We start from the raw sequence: 19,889 nt of genomic DNA on the forward strand, positions 1-19,889 counted from the left end.
TATCCCCCAGCACAATAATATAGCAGCGTAACACCTTGGTACTGAGACGGGGGGGTCCGGTAAGACTGTGGCCCTACCCGGGGGAGGCCCCGGACAGGGCCCAACAGGCAGGAAATCAATCCAACCACATTGCCAGGCATCAACCAAAGGGACACCCACCAACCGCAACCCCCCTGAATGAGGGCCGAGTATTGCCAGCAGTGTACAGCCCAATTGCACAAGTGCGCAACAGAGAGTCAACAACAAGCCAGTGACTCTTCCCCCGAAAGGCATTGGAGGGAGGGCATCCCAGTGGCGACGAGAGCCCACCTGGCAAGACAGTAAGGGTGGACAGTATCAAGCCTACTGGTCACCTTCACGCCCCTGGGCCAGGCTACACATAATTATAAACCGTGCTGTAGAGATTAGTTTTTAGTAGACACTTGAAAGTTTGCACTGAGTTTGTGCATTTCTAACCTTTTCAAGTACCCCCTGTGGAAAGGCCAAGTACCCCCAGGGGTCCTAGTACCCCTGGTTGGGAACCACTGACTTAACACAATGCCACAGTTTGAGGATCAGGCAACTGGCATAGTGACTGCAGAAATAACATTAATTTCTCTATTCTTAGCCGCATTCAACATCATTCAACAGGCCTCACAAATGCAGACCATGTAACCACACCAGTGCAGCACCTTCACATCTGGCATCTCCTCTTGTGGGGTAATCTGCTAATGAAACTTTTTGGCACACCCAAATAATTGAATGCTTGTCACCTTCAGCAACTACAGCTGTTTGGTGTCATAACCATCTTTAGTGAGCAAATTATCACTTTTGATGACAACTGGCTCGCACTGGCTGTATTGTGCTTATCACAGATAACAGATTATTATGCTGTTCAAGGTAGTATCCCGGATAATGTTTATTTATTATATAGCAATTATATCGATATTTCTTTCTACAAATGTTATGTACATTACTAGCTACACTCACCAAAACTGGATACACTTTCATCATTCATGCTGGCCCAAACTAAATAGCTAAATTGACCCTCACTTTTTCTGCACTTACGGCCATACTTCTCCCCCTTAAATGTTCATCCATAAAAACGACATAGGGTCTCAAATGTAAACCAACATTGACACTGTACAAACTATTAGTAACATTTCTATAAGTATAAGAAAAAATAAATATGTTACTGCACTGCTAACTCACTCCTTAAAGGCAATGTCTGTCTAAGACTGGCTAATTCAGAGAAAGAGGAAGGAAGAAATGCAATACTATTCATACATTTCAATACAACAGCACATGGATTCGGAATGATCGCGCTGGTCTATGTTAGCTTCTTTGTGTCAGTTAGAAAAGATGTTGGGACGTTCCATCCATCCATCATCTTCCGCTTATCCGGGGCCGGGTCGCGGGGGCAGCAGTCTAAGCAGGGATGCCCAGACTTCCCTCTCCCCAGACACTTCCTCCAGCTCTTCTGGCGGGACACCGAGGCGTTCCCAGGCCAGCCGGGAGACATAGTCCCTCCAGCGTGTCCTAGGTCTTCCCCGGGGTCTCCTCCCGGTGGGACGGGACCAGAACACCTTCTCAGGAAGGCGTTCTGGAGGCATCTGAAACAGATGCCCAAGCCACCTCAGCTGACCCCTCTCAATGTGGAGGAGCAGCGGCTCTACTCTGAGCTCCTCCCGGGTGACCGAGCTTCTCACCCTATCTCTAAGGGATCGCCCAGCCACCTTGCAGAAGAAGCTCATTTCGGCCGCCTGTACCCGGGATCTTGTCCTTTCGGTCATGACCCAAAGCTCATGACCATAGGTGAGAGTAGGAATGTAGATTGACCGGTAAATCGAGAGCTTCGCCTTGCGGCTCAGCTCTTTCTTCACCACAACAGACCGATACCTCGACCGCATTACTGCAGAAGCTGCACTGATCCGTCTGTCAATCTCCCGTTCTATCCTTCCCTCACTCGTGAACAAGACCCCTAGATACTTAAACTCCTCCACTTGAGGCAGGCACTCTCCACCAACCTGAAGTGGGCAAGCCACCCTTTTCCGACTGAGGACCATGGCCTTGGATTTGGAGGTACTGATTCTCATACCCACCGCTTCACACTCGGCTGCAAACCGTCCCAGTGCATGCTGAAGGTTGTGATTTGAAGGGGCCAACACGACAACATCATCCGCAAAGAGCAGAGACGAAATTGTGTGGTCCCCAAACCAGACACCTTCCGGCCCCTGGCTACGCCTAGAAATTCTGTCCATAAAAATTATGAACAGAACCGGCGACAAAGGGCAGCCCTGCCGGAGTCCAACATGCACTGGGAACAAGTCTGACTTACTGCCGGCAATGCGGACCAAGCTCCTGCTTCGGTTGTACAGGGACCTGACAGCCCTTAGCTTGTTGGGACGTTAATGAAGGGAATTGTAGTCTTACATTGGGTATTCTATATTGCTAATTAGCATGTAAACTTTTGATATAAAAAGTTATAAATGGTTATCAAAAATGTAACTCAGACCTTATTTGAAGTGATTCTAAAATTCCTTATGGGAAAAATAAATGGAGCAAGGCGAAACCAACCCGTATCACTTTTTGCCTCTAGGTTTTCTTGGAATTATGATACTTCAGCTATTTTGGTCATGTTGGCATAGTATGTTCACAAATTTTTTTTATGGAAAAGCATGTGCTTTTGGGGTGTAAAGTAGTTATGCCGCTTCCTAGCAATGAAAATTGTTTAGTTAATGGTTTCACAATCCCGCAAGAATGTCTAGCAAATATTACTTAATCAAATGTTTCTAGCTATATACGTGCCAAATTCATTGTCACATCCAGACATCCCACTTTATCTTTTGGAAAAACAAATTAATCTGTCAAAAGGTAGATCAACACCTGATTTTACAGATTAACACTATTTTAAGGGGCAAAAGATTACCAGACTTTTCCCAAAGGAATTAATTTAAGAATCAAGTGGTTGTGTGTTTGCACTGAAGCTAGCAGGTTGTTCTGCTCTCTCAACTGCTGACACCGTGTGGACAAGGGCAGGCTACGCTGACCTGACTAATCTTTCAACAGCGATCCAGATTTGTTTTGTAGGACAGATGAATGCAGGGACATCGCTAGGCCCATTTTAAGGGGGATTTACCCCCCTAAAATATTAATTGGGCCCCCCTAAATAAATCAATAAATCAGTCAATATATTTTCTCTGTGATTTCTTTCTTTTTTTTTTTTACTGTTTCATTGCATGTTAAACTTCTTACAAATTGTATAAAAAATGTGTATAGATTCACGTTCATTTGGCAGCATGTTTGGTTAAGTTTGAAGTGTTCAACATAACTCGCTCATCTGAAGTGAGATCCCTTCTGTAAATAGTAGCTAATGGCCACCCTATTAATGGCCACCACATATTCTTGGCATATTTTTGGTCGGATAACTAAATCCTAATGTTCAAAATATAAATGCAGTGGAAAACAAATGTAAATGTTCTTAATAAATATACCCTTTTAGCTAGCCCACCACCATTTGTTATTGAAATTAGCTGTTGGATATGCCCATAATGGGGGTTCTGCAATACTATTTATGTTCAATTCTTCAGTTTCAACAGAACACGGTTGCAAAACCAGGCGTGTTTCACAGAAACATGTTTGTTTGGGTTTGAAGTTGACATATTTCAAAATATTCTGTTCACAGGGAGATCCGTTTATTAAATGTTATTTTTATTTTTTTATTGAATCAATTTTTTTATTACTTCACTCCAACATGAACAGGCTAATGACTAAATCTGTTTTGTGATGATTCAGCAAAACAGAACATATATAGATATTAACTCACGACCCTGTCTCCAAAAAAGTTGGAACACTATATAAAATGTAAATAAAAGAGATTGCAATGATGTGCAAATCATTTAAACCATATATTCAATACAAAATTGTACAAAGACAACATATCAAATGTTGAAAAAAATATGCCCGCAACACTTTCAAAAAAGTGGTGACAGAGGCAACAAAAGACTGGACACGTTGTGTAATAACAAGATGTGTAATCGCTAAAAAACTAAACCTATCTCACAACTAATTAGGTTAATTGGCAACAGGTCAGTCACATGATTGGGTGTTAAAAGGTCATTCCAGACAGGATGTGACTGTCAGAAGTGAGGAAGGGGAGAGGTTCACCACACTGTGAAATACTGTGCTATTACTGTGTTATTAAGAATAACTTTTCTCAATGTTAAATTGCAAAGAGTTTGGGGATCTCATCACCTACGTTACATTGTATAATTAAAAGCTTCAGAGAATCTGGATAAATCTCTGTATGCAAGAGACAAGGCTGAAAACCAATATTGGATGGCCGTGATCTTCAAGTATGTTACTGCATCCACAAATGCAAGTTAGAACTCTACCATGCAAAACTGTCCTGTGGTCTGATAAATCAAAATGTGAAATTATTTTTGGGGAATCAATGCCAAACCACATTCTGCACGTATGACAACAGCATGGCTCTGTAGTAAGAGTCTGGATGCTAAATTGGCCTGCCTACAGTCTAGACCTGTCACCCACTGAAGACCCCAAAATGGAGACCCCAAAATGTTGTACAGCTGCAATCCTATATCAAGTGAGAATGGAAATACATTTCACTTTCAAAACTACTGCAATTGGTCTTCTCAGATCCCAAATGCATTTAGAGTATTGTTAAAAGTAGAGGTGATGCAACACAGTGGTAAACATGCCCCTGTCCCAACTCTTTTGAAATGTGTTGCTGGCATCATATACGAAATGGGCATGTATTTTTCTAAAAACATTAAAATGTCTCCGTCTTTTGATATGTTGTCTTTGTACTATTTTCAATTAAATATAGGGATAAATGATTTGTACGTCATTGCATTCTGTTTTTTTTTGTTGCATTTTACGTCCCAACTTTTTTGGAAACGCGTTTGTAAAGCGACTACGATAGAGTAGGTCTGATGACCATCAAGAGGAACATGGCTTGAGCAGAGTTAGGACAAATGTGTTCAACGAAGGAGACGAGCAGATCCTCCAGAGGCAGGCAGGCAGCAAAGCTCACTCCGTTCTAGGTCTCACCAGGACCTTGCCTTCTGACCGCGACCTCTCCAAATCTGCTGACCCCCTCCCCACTCACACTCTGTCCTCCTCAATGTTTGGCATTTTTCTGAAGGATTCCTAGTTGCAGAAGTCGTTCCCCAAGCTCATCAATAAGAGAAATTATTCAGTTCTCCCAAAACTATAAAGAAATACTCCTGAGTAGATCTGAATGTCCTTCATTTCAGTTCTTTGTAGATCTTCAGATAATAGGTGAAACCTCAGTGCAGATTTTCAATACAAATTTTAAAAAGAAAATGATCAACTAGTTTCAATAAGTTCATAGCAGAAAAGTACAATTTCTGTTCAGTTCTTACAGTTGAAAGAAAAAAAAATATACAACTGATCAGCAACTCAAGAACAAAAAATATGGAAATATGCACAAAACAATACATAAATCAACAAAAAGCTTTTAAAATCAGCCTAGGCTGCCATAAAGGTGCCATAGCAACCAGAATGTGGTGGAGGTCTGTTGTTATCGTGGCAGCCGTGTCTGTCCCAGTCAGGAGAAAGGGTCTACACCATGAAGGATGGTGCAGCATGAAGGATGGATTATGTGTGTGCGCTTTCCTAAAGTACTTTTTGGAAAGAGAGGATACAATCTGATGTAACCAGACACAGGGTATCACCTCAGTCCCACGATCATTCCTGTTATATAGGTTACACCTTTCAGCTCATGCAAAATTACTCCCAACTATTTAATGACCAACTTGTATTCCTGACAAATGTTTCTTGCAAACATTAAGAACTCATCACAGTTCTCAAACTGTTTTTGTACTATAGGAAAGGCTGAGTGCCTGGATCTCAGAGCTGCAGGAGAGATCGGAGAAAATTGAAGATCTGGTGTCCGAACTGGAACTGGCCTACAACACCGTAGAGGTAAGACGACAGCTATTGTAACTGAAGCAGCCACCTCTGTGTGGCATCGAATGCATGGAATATTGCATGTTCTAATGCAAAGTGTTCCAAAAATGTTCCTGTTTGTTTGGCTAGTTTACATGGCCTCTGTTTATGTTTCTCTGGTTACCCAAAGTCCTGCGTTTGCCAAAGGCAACAGAGTCTGATTTGAACATATCCCAGAGTACTACAAAGTCACAAAAAGGACAAAGTTACAAACTGTTGATCTCTGAGCCTGAACACAAGTGGTTTAATGTGTAAAAGGGTTTGTGATGGTAATTCCATCGATAGAAACTCTTAAGAAGTATGTACAGAGACAACATTTTCTTAGCATAATAAGCAGTTTATTTGCAAATAGAGAGAAGCGTCAAAAGCTTACAAAATAAACCTGTGAGGAATCTATGAGGAAAACACAGAACAGTCAGTATTTATTAAAGTTAAAAGGGGTGTGGTAAGACTGCTCATTCATTCTCTAAAGACAACATTTATCCTTCCTACCACCATGGTCTTCTTCTATCTCTCTTAGGTGTTTGCTCTCAAGGGGCTAGGGGATCATTGTAAAAGTCACTCTCAGACATCTAGCCACATTCCTGAAGGACAAAGGACAGATATGCTTATTGGTTTAGGCAGATTAATAGATGGTCAGAGAACCCAATGATCTACTGATATCATTCAGACATGTCACAAACAAAGACCAGAGTCACATACCAGGCAATAGGAACACAGACAATGCTAAAAAGTACATTGTTTCAAGAAATTCCATGATAATACGTCCTCTTGATACCGACACAACCCTCTGTATCAATCCTTAAACAATTTACTCATTAGGATTTAGACTGCAACAGTACTTTTTAACAACCTGATCTTTTATGATATCATCACCCTAATAATTAGAGAACAGAACAAGTCTGAAAATGCCTGGGTCCTCGTCAGCATCTGTCAGCATGAGTCTGGAACATTACCTATGTTGTAACATTAAAACCACATGTTTTCATTACATAGGACTATAACATAGTACAGCAAAATGTTTTATGATAGAAACAATGGTAAAAGTAGGTAATTCCAGTTGACTTATATAACCCATCATGGGGTTGCATTGACACGTGGATGTGTAAACACCAGTCACTGAATACATCTTTCAATTTGTTACCGGTACTCTTTTGCCAATTGCTTGATTCATTGAAAAGTCCTCTTATGGTTCCCGTAAGATGTACTTCCAAAGTCATCACAAATGTTCTGCTCCTCCAAATGTCAGACAGTCAGTTGTGAACCATTTCTTGGCAGACCATTGTAACAGAACATAAAAGTCAGATACATTCCAAGGTGTTGTCCTTCATAGTTTAAATTCAGGTCACAATGACACAGCACTAGTTTTCCACTCTAGCTGCTTTATCAGCCAGGTCAGGAGAATCTGTGTGCTCTCCTTTGTGAATGCCAAGATTACCAGTTTTGCCTAAGGGCTCTATGGCAGCAGGCTGGTTTAGAAGTGACAGTTACTAGCACCAAAAACTCACTCTGCCCTCAGAGTGGCCTGGATCCAGGTTCCTCTCTCAGCTACCTGGACAGCAGATTGTGTGCTGAGATGCACCTGGTATGGACCCAACCAGCGATGTCGTGCAGTTGGTGTTTCATGCCCCAGTAAATGTTCAGAACCAGAGCTTTCCTTAGCCCCACTATCGGTTGGAGGTTGCCATCTTCATCTTGAGACAGAATCATCAGAACTAGAAATAGTCCAGCTGTCAGGAACAGGCATTACTGGAGACTCGAGTAATAAATGTAGGGTATAATGTGTCAGAATGGTGATTTATGGCCCTGGAGAGCGGGACTTCCATATTGATGTTACAGGTGGGCGGGACATCCGGATTTTATTATACCTTTATTTTTACAGGCAAGTCATTAAGAACACGTTCTTATTTACAATGGCGGCCTGACAAGTGGAATAACCACTTAGAGGAAAAGGGGAAGTAGAGTTAAAATGACAACAAACTTTATAGATACTTACAAGTTAGCAATTACATAAATACAATTGCAAACTCAACACAATAGACAACAGACCACTTTAACCAGGTATGTGTATATAGAATTGATAAATAGCTCTACATAGAACTATTTGCTCCAAAAAAAATAAAAAAATAAAAAAAATAAAAATAACTTCTCAATCCTTCTCCCTATCTATTTGTGTATTATTATAGATTTGTCCTTTTTCTTTTCCCTTTCCTTCCCAATCCCTTTTTTTTTTTTTTTTTTTTTTCTTTTTTTTTCCTCTTTTCCCTTCCTTCATCTTTCTTTTTCCTTTCCCCTTCCCTTTTTCCTTCCTATCCTTTCCTTTTCCTATTTTTATTTATGACTATGAAGAGAAGCAGCTGCATGTGTCCGTGTACAAGTGTGATATAACAGCTTTAAATGATGAGATTGAAATTAGCTTATCAATTTTGAGAATTTTTTGTAGCGAATTCCAGTCCCGAGCAGCAGCAGATTGAAATGATATTAGACCAATAGCTGTTTTGGTTTTTGGAATTATTAATTGAAGATAAAGTGAAGACCGGGTATCATAAGTGGCAGGCTTAGGCTGCAGCAGGTGACCTATGTAAGGTGGTGAGTGGCCAAGAAGGGTCTTGTAAATGAACGTGAACCAGTGAATTGTACGGCGATTGTGAAGGGAGGACCAGTTGACAGATGTGTAGAGAGCGCAGTGGTGTGTATTGTAAGGCGCATTTGTGGCAAACCTGATAGCAGAATGGTAAAGAGAGTCAAGTTTTGACAAGGTGGACTTGCAGGCAACCCTGTAAATGGTATCTCCGTAGTCTAAAATGGGTAGGATGGTCATTTGAATAAGAGTAAGTTTGGCAGAAGTGGATTGTAGGGTGGGACTTCCGTTGAGACATGTGTTAGGGTTGGACTTCCTGTATGACGTGCGTTCGGGCAGGACTTCAGGAGTGATGTATGCATGTCCGGTGACTTTGTAATTTATGATAACATTGATGTGTCTGTGTTTGATGTTTTACAACTCCTGATGAGCAAAACAGACTAGTGTAATAACAGGTGGTTATGTTTAATGAATAACAAATGGGCCTTAGGGTTCTGGAATGTTAAATTCCCAGGCAATAAATAAATGTTGTGTCAGTGGCAAGATGAATGGTGTTCAACAAAAGGGTGACAGGGTCCAGCAATTCTATAAACCCTCCAGGGTTTTATCTTCTGACAAGTGTTACAACAGATGACCTACAACCGGTGGTTGTTAACCTTTCATGTTTTATGGGTTGATTGGCGTGGTCTGTATATTTAAACCATGCAGACATCAGTGATGGTCATTCAGTTTTGCCTAAGCGTCATGGTGCGACAAAAGCAAAGAGTTTGTTGTCTAAGGCCGGGTGACTTCAGTTCTCATGTTAACATGTATATAAACAAACCTTATGAGAAATCGGAATGTTTGTGTAACTTTTCTGAATATCTTGGGTGTGTAATTTCGGAAACTCAAATAAAACAATGTTAAACATGTATTACCTCTCATTACTGCTTGAATGCTCTACGATGTCTGAACAGGTTAGGAAAGTATTTACTACGACCCGTAGTAAATTCGTAATATTTTACAATAACAGAATGTATTCCGCGGGTACCTCCTGTATACAGAATAAAAGATTACGATGGTGATGTGATAGTTGGGACCTTTTATGAACAGGAATTACTGAAAATAATCATGGCTAAGGATAACACTTTTAAAGTGGAAGCAGTTTTTGTTGAGAAAGTACAGAAAGGGGAGAAAAAGAGTCTTGTGAAATGGTTTGTTGGTCTGAGAAATTCAACAGTCGGATACCAACTGTTGCTAGACCTAGAAACTGGATAAAACTCCAGGATTTTCAGGATCACGTCATTTACATTGACTGCGATCAGCATGGATGACGCTGGCTTCTACATAACGCTGCCCAGTATCTCATCGGGCCGTGTCTATCCAAGCAATACGAGTTCGAGCTATACCACAAAATTTGCCAAAGGTTTAGATTTGAAAGGTGATTGGGAAGTATCTTTGATAGAATTCCAATACCTGTATACATGGAAGACTTTTACATGGGGTGAAAACGCATTTGAACTACATGACTCGAATAACGACAAAACTTGGAAATATGAACTCAACACCGGTTATTACAATGGCATAGTGAAACTAGTGGTAGAGCTCAACAGTTATATAAAACCATATGGTGTATGGGCGGGGTATGATGAGTTTAAAAATAGAATGTTTCTAAAAGGTGAGCCCTATTTTAGTTTGAAATGTAGTACAAAACTGGAACAGATATTGGGCTTAAAACCAGGCGAGCAGTGGTACGCCCCATGGTAAGGAACATTCCCCACAGATATTCTGGCTGGGTTTATCACCCTATACATCTACACAGATATAATTGATTATCAACGTGTTGGTGACAGTCAAGTCCCGCTGTTGCAAACTGTACATATTGCTGGGAAAAAGTATGAAGTTGTCACAGTGACGTATAACAAGCCACACTACGTACCTCTTAGTAAGAGTCAATTTGATGAGATCTGTATTGAGGTAAAATCTGATCAAAACCAGCTGGTTTCATTTGCAGTGGGGAAGGTGATTGCAAAATTACACTTCAGACCCGTCAAACAATCTTTTAGATTTTAAGATGCAGCCTCAGAAACTCTATGATGATCCTCAAAGGTATGTTGAATACTACACAACACAGGCCGGTAACGGTTTAACGGGGTATCATGGTAGCGCTGCAATGTATGTGGCTGGTCTAGGGGGCCTTTTCTGAGGGCTTTTCCGGATGGCAATACCTTTCTTGAATTGAGGGTTCTCAATAGCAAAACCACATCTGAAGGATACGGCTAGGAATATATTTGGCGATGTTGTCAACAGTGTTATGTAACGACAAACAAAAAAGCAGGACGATTGATGGTTATGACTCGAGATGTTAGAAAGACACCACCTGGTAGGAGGAGCCTACCAAACAGTAAAAAACACAAGAATGAGACAAACACAAGAGCCACGGTTAAAAGAAGATATACAGCTTGGAGGACACTCAAAGGGAACACCGCAAAGCTGATTAAGAATATATTTTAGAAAGATGGCACTCCTACACCGTATGTCTGGTGAATGTATGAAAACAGAGTTGGATTTATTCACAGTTCCCTTCACACAGACATCTATTGAGAAAAATACATACATTGAAATACCGACCCTATCAGCAATATCAGACGCAGCCCCTCTGGAGTTCTTTATTGCCGGGAAAGGCAAAGACTACGTTGATCTAAACAATACTTTGTTCTACCTACGCGTAAAAGTCACTAAACCGGACAGAACTAATATTGATGCCGGAGCATGTGTTGGGGTTATCAACTATCCGATAGCCACCTATTTTCACAAGTGGATGTCTCTTTGGGTGATCGTTTAATTAGTCAGAGTAGCAACACATACCCCTACAGAGCTGTTACAGAGAGCATTCTAAATTATGGATGTGATATTTTAAAGACACAGTTTTCAGCTGGATTGTTTTACAAGGACTCAACAGGTCACATGGATGTTACGGACCCTGCAGGCAAGAATGATGGACTCACGAAAAGGGCTGCCTATTCAGCGGATAGTACCGCATTTGAAATGATCGGCCCTGTTCATAGCGATATCTTCTTTCAAAAGAAACTCATGTTAAACGGCGTTGACATAAAGGTGAGGATGGTCCGTGGTAAAGATGAGTTCCGCCTTATGGGGGTCCGGGATGGGTGTTAATGTTTGAATATATTATCTGCGTCACTGTTTTCAAGAAAGTGTCTGTTTTGCCAGCCTGAAAATTGGACACGCTCAAGCGCTACTCTCAACCAATGCCAAGTACCCAATTGAAAGAGTGTGTATGAAGACTTTAGTTTACTGGTCTTGGGGTCGCGTTTGCAAACAGGAAAACCTATTTTTAGGACCTCTGCCAAAATGTATTGTCATCGGATTGGTGGACAATGACATTTTTACAGGGAGTTACACAAAAAATCCATTTAATTTCAAACTTTACAATTTTGAGTTTATGGCTATGTGTGTAGATGGTCAGCAATTTCCTAGCAAACCAACCAAATTACACAACAGGGTCAGCAATGCGAGAATTTTACCAATTTGCTTTAGCTTCAGAAAAAAACCTAAAGGACCAAGCCTTGGCTATTGACAGTTCGGACTTCTTACACGGCTATGCACTTTAACCATTCAACTGTGCACCGGATGAGGAATGTGGTCAACACCTATCCTTGATCAAACTGTACATATTGCTGGGAAAAAGTATGAAGTTGTCACAGTGACGTATAACAAGCCACACTACGTACCTCTTAGTAAGAGTCAATTTGATGAGATCTGTATTGAGGTAAAATCTGATCAAAACCAGCTGGTTTCATTTGCAGTGGGGAAGGTGATTGCAAAATTACACTTCAGACCCGTCAAACAATCTTTTAGATTTTAAGATGCAGCCTCAGAAACTCTATGATGATCCTCAAAGGTATGTTGAATACTACACAACACAGGCCGGTAACGGTTTAACGGGGTATCATGGTAGCGCTGCAATGTATGTGGCTGGTCTAGGGGGCCTTTTCTGAGGGCTTTTCCGGATGGCAATACCTTTCTTGAATTGAGGGTTCTCAATAGCAAAACCACATCTGAAGGATACGGCTAGGAATATATTTGGCGATGTTGTCAACAGTGTTATGTAACGACAAACAAAAAAGCAGGACGATTGATGGTTATGACTCGAGATGTTAGAAAGACACCACCTGGTAGGAGGAGCCTACCAAACAGTAAAAAACACAAGAATGAGACAAACACAAGAGCCACGGTTAAAAGAAGATATACAGCTTGGAGGACACTCAAAGGGAACACCGCAAAGCTGATTAAGAATATATTTTAGAAAGATGGCACTCCTACACCGTATGTCTGGTGAATGTATGAAAACAGAGTTGGATTTATTCACAGTTCCCTTCACACAGACATCTATTGAGAAAAATACATACATTGAAATACCGACCCTATCAGCAATATCAGACGCAGCCCCTCTGGAGTTCTTTATTGCCGGGAAAGGCAAAGACTACGTTGATCTAAACAATACTTTGTCCTACCTACGCGTAAAAGTCACTAAACCGGACAGAACTAATATTGATGCCGGAGCATGTGTTGGGGTTATCAACTATCCGATAGCCACCTATTTTCACAAGTGGATGTCTCTTTGGGTGATCGTTTAATTAGTCAGAGTAGCAACACATACCCCTACAGAGCTGTTACAGAGAGCATTCTAAATTATGGATGTGATATTTTAAAGACACAGTTTTCAGCTGGATTGTTTTACAAGGACTCAACAGGTCACATGGATGTTACGGACCCTGCAGGCAAGAATGATGGACTCACGAAAAGGGCTGCCTATTCAGCGGATAGTACCGCATTTGAAATGATCGGCCCTGTTCATAGCGATATCTTCTTTCAAAAGAAACTCATGTTAAACGGCGTTGACATAAAGGTGAGGATGGTCCGTGGTAAAGATGAGTTCCGCCTTATGGGGGTCCGGGATGGGTGTTAATGTTTGAATATATTATCTGCGTCACTGTTTTCAAGAAAGTGTCTGTTTTGCCAGCCTGAAAATTGGACACGCTCAAGCGCTACTCTCAACCAATGCCAAGTACCCAATTGAAAGAGTGTGTATGAAGACTTTAGTTTACTGGTCTTGGGGTCGCGTTTGCAAACAGGAAAACCTATTTTTAGGACCTCTGCCAAAATGTATTGTCATCGGATTGGTGGACAATGACATTTTTACAGGGAGTTACACAAAAAATCCATTTAATTTCAAACTTTACAATTTTGAGTTTATGGCTATGTGTGTAGATGGTCAGCAATTTCCTAGCAAACCAACCAAATTACACAACAGGGTCAGCAATGCGAGAATTTTACCAATTTGCTTTAGCTTCAGAAAAAAACCTAAAGGACCAAGCCTTGGCTATTGACAGTTCGGACTTCTTACACGGCTATGCACTTTAACCATTCAACTGTGCACCGGATGAGGAATGTGGTCAACACCTATCCTTGATCAAGTCAAGGAATGTACGACTTGAGATAAGTTTCAGTCAACCACTACCCCACACAATTAATTTGGTTGTTTATTCAATCTTTGACTCCATTGTTGAAGTGTCAAACTGGAGACAAGTCATGGTTGACTACTATTACGAAAACGGTGTGGAAATTAATACCGCAGATTTGACCGGTGTGGTGAACCCCCCGGATATTACATGTTTTCCCAAGACCGGGGTATATCTGTCTGCCTAAAATACTAATCTGCTTTTAAATGTGAATGTTCTTTTCCCAGTTGTCTGCATTAGCATGGACGTGATCATCATCACCACCCTCTCCCCATTCAGTTATCAACCAGTCGTCTTAGTGTCTCCAAGTTAACAATGGTTGTGTTGTAGCTGTTGAGCGTAATGCCTTTTGCTTTGAGGAAGGTCAGACCTTTAACGGTTTTATTACCGTATGTATTTGGCCCGCCACTAACAAATTGAGCGATGCTGTCACCATCCGGTAACTCATCGATCAAGTCGACCAAGAATTGCCCCAGTGGGGGTACCCAATCCCCAAGGCGTGTGACAAAGACCACGGAACCAGTGTCTGTGTAGAGTACACGTCTATCTAACTTCGAGTCTAGCATAAGCGGTTGTGAAGGCGGCAATACAAATGTTGCCGTTACGTAGTTTGATTGGTGTCTGTTTTGTTTAACGCCACTGTACCATCACAACTGTGTCTGAGATGAAAGAGGAATAACCAACTTCTATTTCACTGGAAAAAAGGTAGTGGCTAAACTGCTCCGGATCTGTAATTAGCATTGTGTTCATAAGGTTAGTCTGCTCACCCATCTTACCCCAAAGACTATTCATTGCCAATATAGCCAAAGATCGCCTAGCACTGTTTACGACATTGTTTTCCTTATTTTTCATGATATTCACGGATATACTGGTCTTTAGCCTCATCGTCAACCACAAATGGCGGGAAGCCGCTAGCTTCCTGCTTGTGCTTCAGGTATGTTCTCATGTAATCTGCAAAAAGATAATCTGATGTCCTGGTGAAATCCCAGACTTCAAATATTTTCACAATGCAATAACCTTTCTCAACAGCCTTAACCAGCTCAATAGAAACCCAGGCACCGGTAAAAGATCTTTCTGAATCAGCATGTGAACAATCAGTTACCTGATTTTCAGACTCTGCACATTATCTACACAAGGGAAAGAACAGCTTACTGCCGACCCTGTGCGGTAAAACAGGGTGATAAAGGCCATTCGGTGGACACAATGTAGCCTTAACAATACCAAGGTAGGTGTCTAGCGGTTTAAAATCTTGAAAGATTATGTCTGGATGCCCAATCGGATAAGTCTTTGTCTTGTTGCATAATGGGTAACGTTAGACGTATAGACATCGTTATACTGAATTGTCTCCCCTTCTCGAGCCTTAAACATCAAATGAATTGCGTTGGTACGAGAAGTCAGTCCCGAGGATCAAGGCGCTCTGGAGCATCAAAGGTCTTCAAGAAAGCTTTGACATCTGCAGATGTGTTTTTAAGCTGATTCCACTCACACTCCCATATGTATTGAACATGTACGTTGTGTTGTTCTTTTAAAGCCTCTAGCTTTGTCAGCCATTGGTGGTGCATCAACCCGTATTGAATCTTTGTCACTGGATTGATGCTTGCTGAACAATGACACTTTGGATGAGCGTGCCAGAAACAGCATAGAAATTCATAGGCCGTGCTCAACCCATCGCGTTCAGCATATCAATCAACGTAGTAGGCACCGATGTTCACTTCACCCCTGTTCAGGGCGTGCTGTATTGATATATTCTCATCGGATGCCACATATTCAAGCCACTGGATTGAGCTGCTTGAGAATGTCTTCTGACAATGGTTGTAGTTGTCTGAGGGAACCAATGCAATGGTGTCCTTGGTGAAGGGTCTGTTGCAAAAGACTTTTATGCAAGCCGAAGCAATCGTAATTGACCGGAATGGGTCAACACCACCACACTCCAGGAACTCGAATCAGTAGCGCATACAACCCTCTCTCAAGATGACCACATCTTTCACGCAGTAAGCCTTTATTTCATCCTGCATGACAAAGGGGTCTGTGGAAACAGTTGCATACCATTGCAAAAACTAATCTTTTTTTTTTTTGCCATCATGGTATTCACACCATAGTAATGCGGTTCCAGATGGGGGCCAACATAGTTCTCATTCTGCTTGATGTTAAACTTGTAAGGAAAGTAGCCTTTTTTCGAATCCTTAAAACCCATAGCACTTGGAAAGGCAGACAGCTTCATCATAGGAAGCAATGACTATCTCTGATTGAATGTGCTGTCTTTAAAAATCATGAGCTTGCTACCATTAACAAAAAGTGTTGTGCCAATACCATTGTTAGCAAGGTACTGCATCAAGATGAAACAATCAAAACCTTTAGAGTTGTGTGCTATAAATGTGTATTCATTATATTTCGGTTGCCTAAACTTTTGGAACAATGCAGTGACACAACCATCTCCGGCTGAACACCACATCTCATTATCAAAGCTTATTGTGCACACAAAATTCACCGGATTGGCAATTGTCTCACAATCATATAATATGTAGAGCTCACTGGGGTCCTCGGGCTTGGAGGGTTTTATAAAACACTGATGATTCATTTCAACCGCCAGATCCACGTTACAATTGGGACACATGTTAGCCGTGCACCTGTGAGCTTTATAGTTGTTAATACTAACATTGTAATAACGGCTGTAATCGATCACACCTGCAAACCCAACGATCCATACTTTTGTGGTGCTTCAAGCGTTTATGCTGGCTATAACAAAAATCTGAATAACATACAGTGGGGAGAATAAGTATTTGATACACTGCCAATTTTGCAGGTTTTCCTACTTACTGTTAGGGTCTGTCCAAGTTTGATCCATCAACAAAATAAAGGCAACCAGAAGTCAGGGGAGAGCCATCTTTATTCAGCATGAGTCAATGATGTTGACCTTCCATTTCTCATTTCTATCTCTTCCATAATTACAGAGGCAACACAGTCTTTTATGCCAGGATACATATGATTGTAGCCAACCATTACACAGTCTATTATCATGGTATGTTCCAACCTGCCCTATGGTCCATGGGTCTATCGATAGAATCTATGACAGTCACATGGGCAACTCCTAGCAGGAGATATGGACAGAATGTATGGACAAGATGTGTGGGGCCCATCAATAACAACACGTCCTATCTATGGTCCTTTGTTCAGAGTTCAAAGTTTCTCATGCCCATTTCCTATCATTACAAAGCATGTAGAGGTCTGTAATTTTTATCATATGTACACTTCAACTGTAAGAGACGGAATCTTAAACAAAAATCCAGAAAACCACAGTATGATTTTTAAATAATTATTTAGCATTTTATTGCATGACATAAGTATTTGATCACCTACCAACCAGTAAGAATTCCGGCTCTCACAGACCTGTTAATTTTTCTTTAAGAAGCCCTCCTCATTACCTGTATTAACTGCACCTGTTTGAACTTTGTAAAAGACAACGGTCTACACACTCAATCAAACAGACTCCATCCTCTCCACAATGGCCCAGACCAGAGAGCTGTGTAAGGACATCAGGGATAAAATTGTAGACCTGCACAAGGCTGGGATGGGCTACAGGACAATAGGCAAGCAGCTTGGTGAGAAGGCAACAACTGTTGGCGCAATTATTAGAAAATGGAAGAAGTTCAAGATGACGGTCAATCTCCCTCGGTCTGGGGCTCCATGCAAGATCTCACCTCGTGGGGCATCAATGATCATGAGGAAGGTGAGGGATCAGCCCAGAACTACACAGCCGGACCTGGTCAATGACCTGAAGAGAGCTGGGACCAGTGTCTCAAAGAAAACCATTAGTAATTGTCACGTCTTCGGGTTGCGGAATAAGGAGGAGCAGGAGAACGGCGTGATGGGTAGTATCTTTTAATACTATTGCGTGGAAATAATATGTTGCTACGAAGCGTAACACAGCTCTTTTGACATGATGATGAGAACCAGGTGCGCTAAACGAGACACAGGTGAAATGCATGATGAGATGGACGGTGGTGTCAGAAGGCCGGTGAAGTCGAACGCTGGAGCCTGTCTGCTGCAGGGGGAGGTGAAGCAGCAGAGGGCGCCGTTGTCACAGTAACACACTACGTCGTCATGGATTAAAATCCTGCAGTGCACGCAAGGTCCCCCTGCTCAAGCCAGCACATGTCCAGGCCCGTCTGAAGTTTGCCAATGACCATCTGGATGATCCAGAGGAGGAATGGGAGAAGGTCATGTGGTCTGATGAGACAAAAATAGAGGTTTTTGGTCTAAACTCCACTCACCGTGTTTGGAGGAAGAAGAAGGATGAGTACAACCCCAAGAACACCATCTCAACCGTGAAGCATGGAGGTGGAAACCTCATTCTTTGGAGATGCTTTTCTGCAAAGGGGTCAGGACGACTACACCGTACTGAGGGGAGGATGGATGGGGCCATGTATCGTGAGATCTTGGCCAACAACCTCCTTCCCTCAGTAAAAGCATTGAAGACGGGTCGTGGCTGGGTCTTCCAGCATGACAACGACCAGAAACACACAGCCAGGGCAACTAAGGAGTGGCTCTGTAAGAAGCATCTCAAGGTCCTGGAGTGGCCTAGCCAGTCACCAGACCTGAAGCCAATAGAAAATCTTTGGAGGGAGCTGAAAGTCCGTATTGCCCGGCGACAGCCCCGAAACCTGAAGGATCTGGAGAAGGTCTGTATGGAGGAGTGGGCCAAAATCCCTGCTGCAGTGTGTGCAAACCTGGTCAAGAATTACAGGAAACATATGATCTCTGTAATAGCAAACAAAGGTTTCTGTACCAAATATTAAGTTCTGCTTTTCTGATGTATCAAATACTTAAGTCATGCAATAAAATGCTAATTAAATACTTAAAAATCATACAATGTGATTTTCTGGATTTTTGTTTTATATTCTGTCACTCCCAGTTAAAGAGTACCAATGATACAAATTACAGACTTCAACATGCTTTGTAAGTAAGAATACCTGCAAAATCGGCAGTGTATCAAATACTTGTTCTCCCCACTGTATATGTGTGTGTGTGTACACTACCATTAAACTAATGTTTGGAGTCACTTATAAATGTCCTTGTTTTCCATGGAAACGTACATTAAATTCATTGTAATAGAAAATATAGCAAAATGCATTGGAAATAGCAATAGAAGAGAGTTATAGAATATTCCTAGTGCCAACTTCAAAGGCCTGTGTTTGATTGACCTTTTTTTTTTACCTTTGAGTTCTTAGGCGTGGCTAAATATAGATATTAATGTGTAATTAGAGCCCTAGGGCATAATTAAATATAGATATATATTTTTAAGACTATTTATATTTAGAACAGGGACTTAGGATGCCTAAGTGGGGAATTGTTTATGGTCTTATTGTGCATATTTTTAGATTTTATGACCTTAGGTTACCTAAGGGGGGGTTTGTGCATTAAAATTGACTTTGTTTTCTGTGCATTGAGTAAGGGATCATGAGTTTGCCAGGGTTCCTACCTCATGTTAGGAAGAGACCGATTTAGGTTTTATGACCTTCATGATGCCTAAGGAGAAATTGTGTATGTGTCTGTACATTGACTAAGGGATCACGGCTTGCCCCCTCTTTCCCCAGAAGGTTGGTTGACCAGGGATGGTTCCACAGGATTTCAAGATCTGTATAAAGTGCAGGATTGTGTGTGAATAGTGAGAGCAACAATGGCTTCGATATTGATTGATACACCTGTGGTAGCCCTGACTTATGAAACAGGTTGCAGAATGGAGGATACAAAAGTGGGAGGATGTGAACCAGAAATCTACGATGCTCCAAAGAAGCATTTCTTCAATTTGTATA

The 19,889-nt window shown here is 41.5% G+C and overlaps 1 protein-coding gene across 1 annotated transcript in view; it reads left to right on the top strand.

The window, feature by feature from the left end:
* Positions 1 to 19,889, top strand: part of cmya5 (cardiomyopathy associated 5) — a 102,510-nt gene that overhangs the window by 33,820 nt on the left and 48,801 nt on the right. The window contains exon 4 of the mRNA XM_029124866.2: positions 5,854 to 5,949. Coding sequence (XP_028980699.2) covers positions 5,854 to 5,949 — 96 coding nt within the window. The remainder of the gene's footprint in view (positions 1 to 5,853; positions 5,950 to 19,889) is intronic.

The sequence above is a fragment of the Esox lucius genome, chromosome 13 (assembly GCF_011004845.1).
Source record: "Esox lucius isolate fEsoLuc1 chromosome 13, fEsoLuc1.pri, whole genome shotgun sequence".
Taxonomy (NCBI): domain Eukaryota; kingdom Metazoa; phylum Chordata; class Actinopteri; order Esociformes; family Esocidae; genus Esox; species Esox lucius.